Raw genomic sequence first — 13,445 nt, forward strand, 5'->3', positions numbered from 1 at the left:
ATTAGCTTTTGAAACTCACTGGCCAACCAGAATAAATATATGTCTTATTCGCTTTCCTATTGCTGTGACAAAACACCGTGACCATGCACTTTATAAGAAAAAGGGGTTATTTAGGCTTAGGGTTTCAGGTGGGAAAATAGGGCAGCGGGTCAGCCTGGTACCTTGAACTGAAATCTCAGAATCTAGGGCTCACGCCTCAGATAACAAACAGAAAGCAGACAGTGCACACTGAAAACAGCGCATGACATTTGACCTCAGAGCCCACACCATGACATACTTCCTCCAGCACAGTCATACCCCCTAAACCTAATCCCACAGTATTACCAACTGGGGACCAATTACACAGATGTCCGAGAACATCAGGGATGCCTAATTTACTCAAACCTCCATAACATGCCAATGAGATGAGTTTCCAATGTAAAGACAATCCCTTCTGTGACACTTTATTTCAGTTGTATGGCACATTGTAGTGTTCACATGGAGCGTAGGGTGGGAGAGACCAGATCGTCAGTTTGACCAGGAGTCAAACCACAGCTCATCATTTAGTACCTTGATGGGCTCAGTCAGGGAAGATGTTTTAACTCTGTCTCCTCACTTTACGGAGGAGGATAATGACTATAATGCTATATGAGGATAATGGTGCGTGTATGCGTGCATCCTAGAACCAAGGAGGCTGAATAAGGCAGGAGGGTTGCAGTTTGAGACCTGTCTGGACCAAAGAGCTAGACTCTTTCTCAACCAAAGAAAACACACAACCCTCCTTCCTAAAGAAATATGGTAGAGATAAGAAAGTACTCTTGATAAAAATATATGAAGATAACACAAGGCCAAATTAGATATTGAACTCAGCATATATATCAATATATATTATCTATTGTTATCATAAAATAGTACTCCAATAATTTTTATCATTAAATGTCTCAGTCCATTGAGCAAAACAATTTATTCAAGTATAAAGTAATGTAGGCCCTCTATCTTTCTGTAATTGCATTACTCTTCCTATGCATCTTCCAAAGATACCAGAGTTCTTTCTCATATTTAGGAAATGAGTGACCGTGGAATAATCTCAACAAATAAAGAAGTGTCACAGAGAATTGTTTTAAAAATGTTTGTTTTGATGCTGAAGTTAGGTATGTCTATGCTTAGCATAGGTGTTTCCTCACTTTGACCAGCGGCTCTCTGCAGTTGACAGGCAGGCATGGTGAGTGACACCTGTAACCACAACACTGGGTTCAAGGCCAGCCTGTTCCACACGGTGAGCTCTATGCCAACCTGGTCTACCCAGTAAGACCCTGTCCCAAGCAACAACAACAATGGAATTATAATGCAATCATGGTAGAAAGAATCGTGTTACACTTTGGAAAGCTGAACAGTTGAAATCAAAACCCAACTCATCCCAAAACATCATAATACGGATTTATTCTGAGTCTCGGGGCATAGTTATGTCTTATTGATTTACATTTCATTAATAATACTCAAATGCAGTTTTCAGAGCAGCCTTAGAAACAATGAAAACAAACTGACATTAAGAGTGTCCGCCCTCACTGCTCTCAGCCCACCAGCTCCTCAAGTCTCAGTCTCTGTAACTAACTGGAAGACAAAGTATGGCAGCAAGAACCACCCACAGGCGTGCTCCCTGCCCCCAATGTGGAAACCCCTTCTGTGCACAACAGAGCTGATTCTCTTTCAAACACATTCCTTTACATGTGTTTGTGAAGTGTGTGTGTGTGTGTGTGTGTGTGTGTGTGTGTGTGTGTGTGCGTGTGTGGAAGTCAAAGAACAACTTCTGGAGGTCAGTTCTCTCCTGCCATGTGAATTCTGGGGGTCAAATTCAAGACATCCTGCTTGGCGACAAGTTCCTTCACCTCGCGAGCCATCTTGCTGAGGCAAGGCTTATAGGCTATGTATATAATCACTTTTAGACAACTTTCCTATACATATGACAATATATGGTGGATTGTGATGGTATACAGAAATAATTAAATTTAATATACTTCCTTGCAATAAAAAAATGCATAAACCAAATTTATATGCATACCTCATCTTTAGGATCTAACTGATTTAAGAGACTATACAATATTTACTATGTCAGTGTGTGTGTGTGTGTGTGTGTGTGTGTGTGTGTGTGTGTATGTAGTTTAAGGGCTTCCTCAGCTAGATAGCAAGTTTCAGGAGAGTCCGGGCTAAATGAGGCCCTGTGTAAAAAAAAAGTCAACAACAAAAACAAAAAAATAGAATTGAAAATGTTTGATGAGTCAAACACTTGAACAAGAAAATTTTGTTTGATGAAACAAACATCTGGACATTATATAATATCACATGTATCAAAACATCACATAGCATGTATCACTAATATATATAATTTTTGTTTCATGTGTCCATTAAAATTAATTTAATAAAAATACTTGGAACACTGCCATCTAAACAGACTCAAACTGCCACATGGAAATACTGATCAAAAATGAACAAAAGATGAACGATAAGGTAAAGGGTTACACTATTTCCCACAGCACTGGTCAAAGCATTCCAGGATGATGCTCAAATTATTTTGGATTTCTTCAGAGTCTCGATACTAACACAGGCCCTAGCAGTTGGCTCTGGTTCTGTAGTTTGACTTCTAAAGTATCTTCCTTTCTCTCTCTCTCTCTCTCTCTCTCTCTCTCTCTCTCTCTCTCTCATCTTGAGTGTTTTCTGGAGAGGGGGCAGATACATGCTCTTGTTTGGAGAAGTAGAGTAGAAAGGAAAAAGTGGCCAGAGGTACAAAGATTACACATGAGTCCCTCTGCCTTCCAACGAAGGTAAATAAAGAAGAATGCAAAATCTGGAGGCCAGATCAAGAACTATGGAAAAGGGAAGAGTCATTTGTTTCTCACTCAAAGATCAGCAAATCCAACATGAGACTCAGGAAGAACTTAACCATATACCACAAAGCCACACTGTAACCAATAGTGTTTAAGTAATACATTATGATAGCATATGCAAATGGTAGACAAAGTCTTATATGAGTGTTCCAGATAATTGCCATCCTGGATTACCATGTCCCTTTTACTAAACATCAGTACTAGCCTGGTTAATCAGAAGATTCATTAGCTGGAATTTACTGCTAATTGCATGAGTAGTTTAAACATATAAATATATAAAAATATATTTGTAGATACAAAACGTATAAATATACACAAACTAACCAGAAAATGAGTGGCAGGTATTTTAGAAGAGGGGCACAGAGCAAGTTTCCCAAACAAACTGGATTCTGCATTGGAAGCCTGAGGTGACCCAGAGCTCAAAGCACACAGCCACCCACCTGTGTTACAATTCACCCACCCAATTTCTACATCTCTGTATTGTAATTAACATTTCTCTTCATAGCTCCCGAACTCCTAAAGTGGCCTGAGAATTGTGCGGCTAAAAGGTGTCTGCATATCTAAGTTCTTCAAACTCAAGTATTTGTCAAAATCCGGCGTTCAGCACTATATTGCTCTTCCATTGGGATTACCCTTTTAACAAATGCCCACTGACCTGTTATTCTGCAGAGCTCTCGAGAGTTTGTTTCTCACAAAGCACAACCAAATGCTTGTTTATACTATCAGTCATCATACTTGTGACATTACATCTCATGACAGTATAATATTTCTCTGGATTAGTCATTATTTTATTTTTGGATGGTAACATCCAGTCAGATTGCAAATTTCACCAAAGTATCTAATCAGTGACTTTCAGTTAGGTCCATAGCGCCAGTGAGTTACGCCCAGCAAATCAATGTCAAATTATTGTATAGAGAGGGCTTTCTTACACGTGAGGAAGAAGCACCTACATTAGACCAGTTAGGACAAACTGATTCTTGGAATTCTTGCTCATTACGCAAATGTTAGAAATCAAGGTCTTCATCTTAGTGACTGCAAACACAAATTAATACGTAGAAGAAAATAGTGGTGTGTGAGCTCAAAGAAAAACAGGAATAAAAAAGAAACAGATTTCAAGGGCTGAGTTTGCTAGCACAAGCCTGTAACTCCAGTGCTTGTGAGACAGATTTCTGTGATTTCAAGGTAGAAAATTTAATCCAGTCAAAGCTATGTAGTGAGACACTATTTAAAAAAATAAATCAACAAACAAACAAACAGCCAAATTTGGGTTGTAGCTTACTGGCAAAAAAAAAAAAAAAAAAAAAAAAAAAAAAAAAAAAAAAAAAAAAAAAAAAAAAAAAAAAAAAAAAAAAAAAAAAAAAANAAAAAAAAAAAAAAAAAAAAAAAAAAAAAAAAAAAAAAAAAAAAAAAAAAAAAAAAAAAAAAAAAAAAAAAAAACTTGTCTCACATACACAAGAACCTGAGTTTGAACCCCAGTACTGAAACAAAAAAAAAAAAAAAAAATAGCTCTAATGGTTAGTATTTCACCCCTCAGACGTGTGTGTGTGTGTGTGTGTGTCTTAGACAGAGTCTTACTATATTGTATAGTCCCAGATTGTCTGAAAATTGCTATGTAGGCCAGTCTGGCCTCTAGTTTACAGCAGTCTCCCACCCTCTGCCTCCATCCCAGGTGCTGCTGTTACAGGCATGCCCCCCACCCTGCCCAGCCCTAGATTACAGAAGATATTAAGTAGATCATATTTTACCATCTCACTCTGGTTTAAAAAGATTGACCTTCCTGAAGGGATTCCTTGAAAGGGATAGGAAGTACCAGTGGAACTGAGACAAAAAGAATCATTTATAATATTTACTTGTCTCAATTACACAAAAGATTTTCTTCGATAAAAATACCTTATTTGGTGGCAATGCTACTTTGTCTTCTCAAGTAAAAGAAAATTCAAATCGAAACTTTATTTGCTGTCAGGAATTCTTCCAGTGTCCACTGAGATAAAAATAAGCAATGGCTTTGTTTCTGTTCCCAACAGAAATTAGAAAAGAACACCCGCAGGAAGGCGAACGAGCTGTAAGTGTTTTCATAATTCCGCATGCTCTGCACCGGACACAAGACAAAGACATGCAGATTAAAAACGTGAAGCCTCTTTCAAAGTGCGATCACGTGACTCCGTAGGGCGTTCATGAAGAAGGTAAGAGACCCTTAACACTTCAGAAGAGAGAGGGTGCGAAGGAACGTGTAATAGAACAAACATTGAGAGTGCCATGCGCACAGAGTTCCTCAGAAGAGCCCGAGACCTAGAGTCATGAAGGTAGCGTTACCCTTATAGGCTAGCGTAAGAGGGAGTGCCTAATCCACGCAAAGGTACCCACTTATTTATCTGTGCTGTTCTGCCTGTTTTACGTGCATATTCCACGTCAAGCATGTCGTCTGTCTAGGCCAATTTCTAGGAAAATAAATAAGACTCATGAGAACAAATATCAACCCTAGGATTCAGACATAAGGAGAGGGAAAACTGCTTTCTGCTTCCTTGTGTCTGAATCTAGACAAAGAACAAAGGTTGACTGTGAGAACCATGAAATAGCAATATAGCAAATGTAACCAGAGATTCTTCTTTTCTTCATTCTCTAAATGTTAACTAACTGATTTTATTTTATTCTGACTGTCTTGACACAGTTGGCCTTCATTGTTACAGTATCCGAGGTTGGCCTTGAACTATGAATCCTCAGTGTCTATGACAGACATGTGTCACCATGTCCAGGTAAAGAGTTCTTCTTATGAAGACAAAGCATAGTCCCCATGAACAACTCTAAAGTAATGACTAAACCTGACTGAGAGAAGAGATGGGAGCCTTGTAAATATGCCTAAATGTTCTGATAATAGCAGGTTTGAAGATGAACAGAATTCTAGCAGTGCCCAGGTAGTCCTGGTAATTATAGTGAGAAAAAAAAAGCTTCAAAACCTTCTGCTTTTATCAGGATATATAGTATAAATTATTACCATAATATGAAATTGTCATTGCAAAGTGTCATAAAGATGAGTAGACAAAAGAAAAAGACACAGAAAACCTACAGAGGACAAGTAAGAAAGAATTTTTCCAGTACTAAAATTTCATCACCCCGACAGATGGTCATTTTAAATATCTTCAGTGACAGAGAATTGCTGTCTTCAGACAACATAGACCATTTTGTCCTATAAATTGATGTTCTGTGAAATGTCAAATTATAAGTTACTTGGGAAATAAGTAATGGAGCTATTACTCAGTACAAGGTATGCATGAAAACCTCTCTATGTTTGACTGAACTAGGAAGACCCCATTTTTAATTTAAAACCAATTTGAGCTCATGAGCACGTGAACATTCAAATGTTGGACTTGCTATCTGATCCATCAAACCATGCTGTGTGTGGCTGCTGTAAAATAAGATCTTTAGCGTGTTCCTCATTCCGATTTCTGGGCCACAATACTTCAGTCACACATCTGGTGACATCTGTCATCTCTCTGGTTAGCCAGTGGCAAGTCCATAGAAATAAAAATGCCAGTGTCTGGCTGGTGACCTGAGTTCCATCCCCAAATCCACACAATGAAAGGGAAGAACTGACTCCCACAAGGTCCTCTGACTTCCACGCGTCCCCTGTGGCACATGTGCCTCTATCCCAATACAGAAAATAAACAAATGTTAAAAATTACTTAAAACACATACATAATAAAAAAAATACAATATTTATTAATATTCCACCAACCTGCATCACAGCGCCTTAAATGAATATAAGGCATCCTACATAGCTCTTTTGTCCCACTACCCTGTTAAAAACAACCACACTTCCATTTTATTTTTACCTGTATACGGGCATCTTATCACATGACAAAAGTAGTGATGAAGCCGCTTATTTGTTTACTTGTCTTGGAACAACTTACCAAGTCTAGAGGTCTTAGGGGACTTTCCCATGTGACTGATGCTTGGCCATTTCCATTTTCACTCATATAAATTATCTAAGGCTCCTTCAGCCTCTTCTGGGGCCAAGTCACTGCCGCTGTCTTATTGGTATCAAGTTGGAAAGCATGTTGAGCCGAATGACAACATGCTTCTAGGTTGTTTTAATATAATCAGACAAGATACTACGTGGAATAAGAAGTTTCTGTGGAGTCACCGCGGATTTAGAGTAGGCTCAAAACTTCCCAGTCCTCTTCATTTCCGTATTTCTTAATGATCATTTTTGACCCAGAATCTAGCCCAGAATTGGCTAAGCCACTGATCTGTCTTCTCGTATTACCCCCAAATATCAACCTCAGTTCTTCACCTGGTTAACACTGAGTTTGTGTGAAACAGTTGTGTCTTAAGGAAACCGTTCTTAGAAACATTAGTAGCATTACTAGCCACAGCTTATTTTACTTGGACCTAAAGATAGCAGGCAAGGGTAAGCAGATCTGTCTCTCAGCAGAAGTAGCTTAGTGTTGAAGCTTGAGAGAGAAAACAGGAGCCACTAACTTCCAGCAGCTGGCCTTGGTGTCCTATGGAACAAGGGCAATTCCAGGAGCACCAACATCTCCCAAGGTCACTCTGTGTCCAGCGTGGAGCGAGACAGAAGCAGCACCTCCCCCTTATCATATCCAAACACAGACAAAGCACAGACACAGCCCAAGCCACAAAATACCAAACACTTTAGATAAATGAGAGCGATGTCTTTGTCAATCAGGGCTCTAATAACACTGAATTGTACCTGCTTTCTGATGGTACACCATCCAGAGAAAGAAATGCTACTGCCTGGGAACTCATTTCTACTGTAAATACTGTCTGTCATCAGGGCCAATCCATATCCTATGATTTCCTGGGCACCTCTCACTGCAATGGTCCACTGCCCCTATGTTGTGTTTCTTCCTGCCTACTGCAGTAGGTCAAACACACACAGGTCAACTGCAAGTGAATTCCTAGTGGTCACGGAGTGGAGAAGACAAACAAGCTCAATTACTGAAGCTAAACAAGAAAGTCCCTGAAGAATTTTCTGTCCTTAAGGTACTGCCAAAAATTATGCTATACACAAACACTTTCTTGAGCCTATTTTCTAACAGGCTCTTACGGTCAAAGACCCTCTGGTCCTTTCCCTCAGAACCACTTTTCATGATGTATAAACATGAGGTCATGGCCCATCTGCCCTTCCTTTACTAAAGCAGAGGACCATTTATAAGAAACATAATGAGCAGATGGATCTCTACCTAGGCCAAGGCAAGCTGGTGGCCAATCATCCTGGAGACTCAGAATTCCACACCAGATCACAGTTAACCTCTAACAGAAAACAACAACAACATAAACAAAAATCCACTGCTAGACAGGAGGGCTTGGCATGGCCTTCACTTCAGCTCTTGTTTTTCTCTGCTTGTATGTCATTCCCAGATGCTTATGCTTTGATTAGTATTTCCTAACCAAAGAACATTGGATGGTCTAGTTTTCACACAGGAAAGATTTAGCAGCTGCTATCCAGTGGTAGAGAGCTTACCTAGAACACATGCCCCGAAGGCTAGCACCACAGGAAGAAAGCTAGGATGGGAAGACAGGGCTGGTTCAGTCAATAAAGTGCGGCCCTGCAAACATAAGGACCTGAATTCAATCCCCACATCAAAATGTCACAGAGTTTTACAATTGTGTGTGTGTGCCCTGGGGGTGGGACAAGAGACAGGAGTAGCCCTTGGGATTACTGGTCAGTCACATCATTAAGAAGCATCAGGTCAATGAGAGATCGTCTAAAAGAAGTAAATAGCCTTCCTAAGACACCACAGGCTCTTCTCTGGAGCCTATATGTGCACACACATGCCTACACACACATACATAAACACACACCAAGTAAATAAAAAAGAGAAAGAAGAGGGGAAGTAAGAAAGGAAGGAGGGAAGATGGGAGGAAGGGAGACATTTAAGTTACCTGCTACGCAAAATAATAGGAGACAATAATCAGCCCCATCACACACTCATATACCTCTCAATGATTTAAAAACAAAAATGTATTTTTAAAAATAATTTCAAATTAGAGCAAATAACTTTAAGTATTTAAAAGACTGCTGGCCTTTCATCTCTAATATTCTGTCATTTCACTTCTTTTAAAAGCACAACAGACTTCCTTCCCTTCTTGAAAGGCTTACTACAATGAACACTCATTAAGAAAACAATAACAACACACAATTCTGTCAACTACACCCTACATGGTGTCCAAATAGTCTTGCATCTGTTATTTTAAATCCTCGCAAGATACTCATGCATGTGTACAATTACCCTGTTTTCACAGATGAGTGCTGATGTATGTTCCAAATACCAAGGGAGGCATGGAGGGTCACACCTACTTTCATCAGACTTGACATACAAAGGGTGTGTGGGCACCTCCTCTGCACCATGTGATAATGTTTCTAACAGCAATTCTTAGGTGAAATGGCTTTCAACACTCAATAATTCAGTGTTCAAGTGCATGCACATACAAACACACATGTATGTACACACACATAGATATTTAAAACTTGCTACTGATTGCTATATTTTAGCTATAAAAAGAATAAGCTCCTAAAATCAACTGAGAAAAAAAATGAAATCTAAAAGAATATTATACTTGTTACACGGAGGGTCTAGTGTCTCACTGTCCTGTAATACTTTTGAGATGGCTTCTGCCCTGTGGATTTACTATCATCTACGAGAGCTTAAAATTTCCTCGAGACACATTTCCCACCGCCTTAGCAATCCTGAGAATACTGCTTACAACGCATCACGGGGGCTCCAGAGAAGAACTAGGAGAATCTTGCAGATAGTATGGATTACAGCAGATCCGCACCCCACCCCCCAATCAGCTAATCTTCTATGAAAACACCGTGCGGTGAAGGGGAATCCAGAACTCTCAGGGACTGACAGATTCTGTGCTCACATCTCCCTGAATTATTTACTTGCCTCCTATCAAACATCACTGTCTTCATGCTATTATTAAAAACTGTCATGTGTGGGCACGCGTGTTCCTAAGGCATTACATGACCACATGACACCATCCGACAAATATACCACTCTCTGGTTTGTTGTGTCTTTTAAATAGCACAGATTTCAAATTATTTAGACTTTTATTAGGAGACATTTATTATACCACAGAGCTGTAGTTTGAGACAACAAACACCATACAAATCCAACAGTGGTGAAATAAGAAATAGTCATTTGTTCACAACTATGATTTTTTTGTCATCTGCTCTTTCAAAATCCAAAGACATCAAAGCGGCAGAAATCATCTCTGGAAGAATCAGATGGAATACCCCGCCCATATTTTTGCTCCAGGACATGAAGGGATCTTAGAATTGACCTGGGAAGCCTCTGTTTCAGAGGTGGGGCTCAAGAGCTCTGGAAGGCAGCAGTACTCCAGGAGTCGCGCCATAAAGAGGTGCTGGCTTCGGGTGGGGCTGCCTAGTTTGCATTCCCCCCACCACACACACACATTGCTGTCATTTCCCTGAAATCCAAGGATGTGGGATTGTATCAGAGTAAGAAATCCTACAAACTGCTTTGTGTGCCCAACCCCTCCCCCAAGCCCATAATATCTTTAGCTGTTTATCTTAATCTTTGAAAGAGCCATCACGCTAATGTCAGAGTAAACTGTAGAAGGTCTAGGAAAGCAAAGAAATAAAATAGCATGCTGGGGAATCTGATTACCACTCTTTTCTGCATAGGAAGAACACACCAAGGGTGGGACCAAAAAGCCATCCCCTGTCTAGCCAAGCCATCTCCAAGATTGTCGCCAGGCAAACACAGCTGGCTAAAAAAATCTACCTTCTGCTTCCAAAGCCACCTTGCTACGCATTCTGACTCGAAAACTCAGTTATTCAAAGAAAAAATAATAATAAACGACTTGTAGCCAGTGAACACCCAAAGCATACACAGGCGATGGCAAGCCTCAGTAATGCACCGAACACACCTTATCTGAGCTCACTTCATCGTGCTCCAGGCACGGGTTCATACCGAACCTTAGGCTTCATTCCGAATCCCCAGAAAGCAGGCGCTTGCACCTGCTTCTTCCCAGACCAAGGCTTGACACTTCTTACTTTCTATAGCTAGTTACTCCTAAGCCCCCACGGCTCCCCCAGCCTTGCAGCGGCATGTACACACAAACACACACACGCGAGCGCGTACACACACACACACACACACACACACACACACATTTATATACAGACGTTCTGGAGCCTCCAATGCACCTTCTTGGGTCTTTTTCTTCTCTGACTATAGCCGTTCAACTTCTCGCCACTGTCGCTTTTCTGAGCTGCATCTTCGTTCATCATTTTCAGCAGTTTGGGAAGAAAATAGCTGTGCCATCCACCCCGGCCGCGGGAACAGACCACTGGCGAGCATGCACTTGCAGGAGGCAGGCAGGAGCGGGAGGCGGGGTGGGGAAGGGGCGCGCGCTAGGAGGGCGAGGACGGTGACGTTGCCATGGCAGCAGCTGCCACAACTGTTTATCTGACTGCATTGTTAAATCGGATTCAACCAATTACCATCAGGGGACAGACTACAATAAAGAACGCGGTGGAAAAAAAAAAAAAAAAAAAGAATGCCTGGGACAGAAGCAATTTGGGGAACCCTGCTGCTTGCCTTTCGACACACCCATTACAGGATCCGTGCCTGCCACGCATAAAACCTGCACTTCATTTTCTTCCTCCAGGTACTTCAGTGGGACAGACACAATGCATACAGAGGAAATGATGACACTTGAATGTCTGAACCCAAAGGGGTGCATTGCACGTCCGGATGAGCAAATGGAGGTTATTCATATCCCAAAGTAATTATAAGAAAGTTACATTTTTACCACGCTATTCTCTTGGTTCAAGGCTATAACCTTTGAAACCCCTTAAGGACGGCTTCTGTCATAAAGCTTGCTAACAGCTTCAACAGCCATCAGCAACCTGACCACTCCCTCCTGGGCCTCCTGGCAGGGCAAGCTCTGAAGGCACCTGTAACACAGGAGCCCCACCCACTGACCATTTGACACAAGAGGATAGCGGGTGGGGGGGGGGGATGGGGGAAGATTGTTGATTTTCTCAGAACCTTCCTTAACAGCAGTTGGCCAAGGTCTGTTAAATATATAAGATTGTCATGGAGGTAAAACATGTCATGCCTGTTACAGAGATTTTCTGAGCACAGTTCTATTGGCTGATGCATAAAACATAAGCTCTAATCTCGCGGACCTTTTTATCTGATTTTCCACAGTCTTGGCTTGCTTATGTAACAAGAATCCTAATTCCATCTTTTGGATCAAGGTGGCTATATTTCTATATTTAATGTTAAACTGTGGGTGCAAGCAGAGCCAGATATATTTTGCACAGGCACACATGCTAAATACTCATCCTTATTCCTAGAAAACTCCAAGTATAACATGCAGGATAGTTAAGTGTAAAAACAGCGAGGATGAAACCGGGAAGATAATGTATGTGTGCGTGTGCTGGGATGGCTGAAAGCGTCTCTGGGTTCTCATTAGGAAGTCCATTACCACGGCAAACGCGGTGTTTTCAGCTCAGACATGTCTTTTTAAACACGGTTCCGACGTGACAGTGCAGCCGCCTGCCAAGAAACACCTCAACAAAAAACCTCACACTCTTTTCTCAGTACTCTTTCTCTCTGCCTCCTGTCCCAAGATGCTTCCACATGCCACACACAGTTAGCCACACCTTGGTGCCCTCGCTCCCTCCCTTGCTTCTGTACCATCTAATCCATCCCACAAACACCATGCCACAGTGACACCAGGGTCCCACAGACAGGGCAAAGACTCTGAGCGTCCTTTGTTCTTTGTCTACGAGAAGTTTCCAGAAGTCGCTTCCGCTGACTGGTATCAGAGTCCACACCAAAATGTCCATGATGTCCCCTCTCTCATCCTTCCTTATCCCCCCTCCCCACTTCCCTAGGGGAATTCCTTTCCTCTCCTTTTCTTGGGAGCAACTTCAGCTTCGAAACCTGAATTATGACTCAATAAATATGCATTGAATGTCTTCCACGTGGCAAAATCTAAGAACCAGGGAGACTATATCTGATCCCTCAGGGACACGGGAGTAAAACCAAATAGAAAGCATGCTTGTCACTAGATGGCTTATACTATAATAGGGAAATTAGACAAGAAATAAAAATATTAGCTGTAACTGCTATGTGGGAAAAGTAGAGCAAAGGGTGATGAGAGACAGATGCTGTTTAATAAAAGGTGCCTGGGCAGGTTCCCCAGAAACCTGCATGAAGTGAGGGATTAAGCCAAGCGACTCTCTGAAAGAAAAATATTACAGTCAAGGAGAATGGCCATTGAAAGGCCCTCAGAGGAAAAAAGAAAGACAATGTCTATAGTAGCTAGATCTACCAGAGACACATAACGAACAGTCTTCATTCACAGATTCAGCTTTTCAATCAGTAGAGTTGGTAGATAAATCAGAATACCCATTGCTCATTTCTATATAAACCAGAAACAAACAAACTGCATATTATAGCAGTTTATGAACTGATAACTTGTGAGAACGTTTGGCCAACCTCTTGTAACAGTGCCTTCCACATAGGCAATGAAGAACTTTAAATACCCAGGTTCATTCAGTCCTCTCCCTCAGAA

The 13,445-nt window shown here is 41.1% G+C and overlaps 1 protein-coding gene across 9 annotated transcripts in view; it reads right to left on the minus strand.

Annotated features, from left to right (window-relative positions):
* Ank2 (ankyrin 2) overlaps positions 1–13,445 on the minus strand; it is a 513,191-nt gene that overhangs the window by 265,796 nt on the left and 233,950 nt on the right. For 6 of the 9 annotated variants that reach the window (XM_050141378.1, XM_050140161.1, XM_050141052.1 and 3 more), the window contains exon 1: positions 11,062–11,212. The exons of 2 other annotated variants lie outside the window; for them this stretch is intronic. In XM_050141378.1, coding sequence (XP_049997335.1) covers positions 11,062–11,145 — 84 coding nt within the window. In that variant the 5' untranslated portion in view covers positions 11,146–11,212. Of the gene's footprint in view, positions 1–10,781; positions 10,884–11,061; positions 11,213–13,445 lie in introns of those variants that run through there. One more of the 9 variants, XM_050139795.1, reaches the window with a different exon arrangement.

This window comes from Alexandromys fortis, unplaced genomic scaffold, assembly GCF_014885135.2.
Source record: "Alexandromys fortis isolate MF-2015 unplaced genomic scaffold, M_Fortis_MF-2015_v1.1 scaffold_19, whole genome shotgun sequence".
NCBI lineage: Eukaryota > Metazoa > Chordata > Mammalia > Rodentia > Cricetidae > Alexandromys > Alexandromys fortis.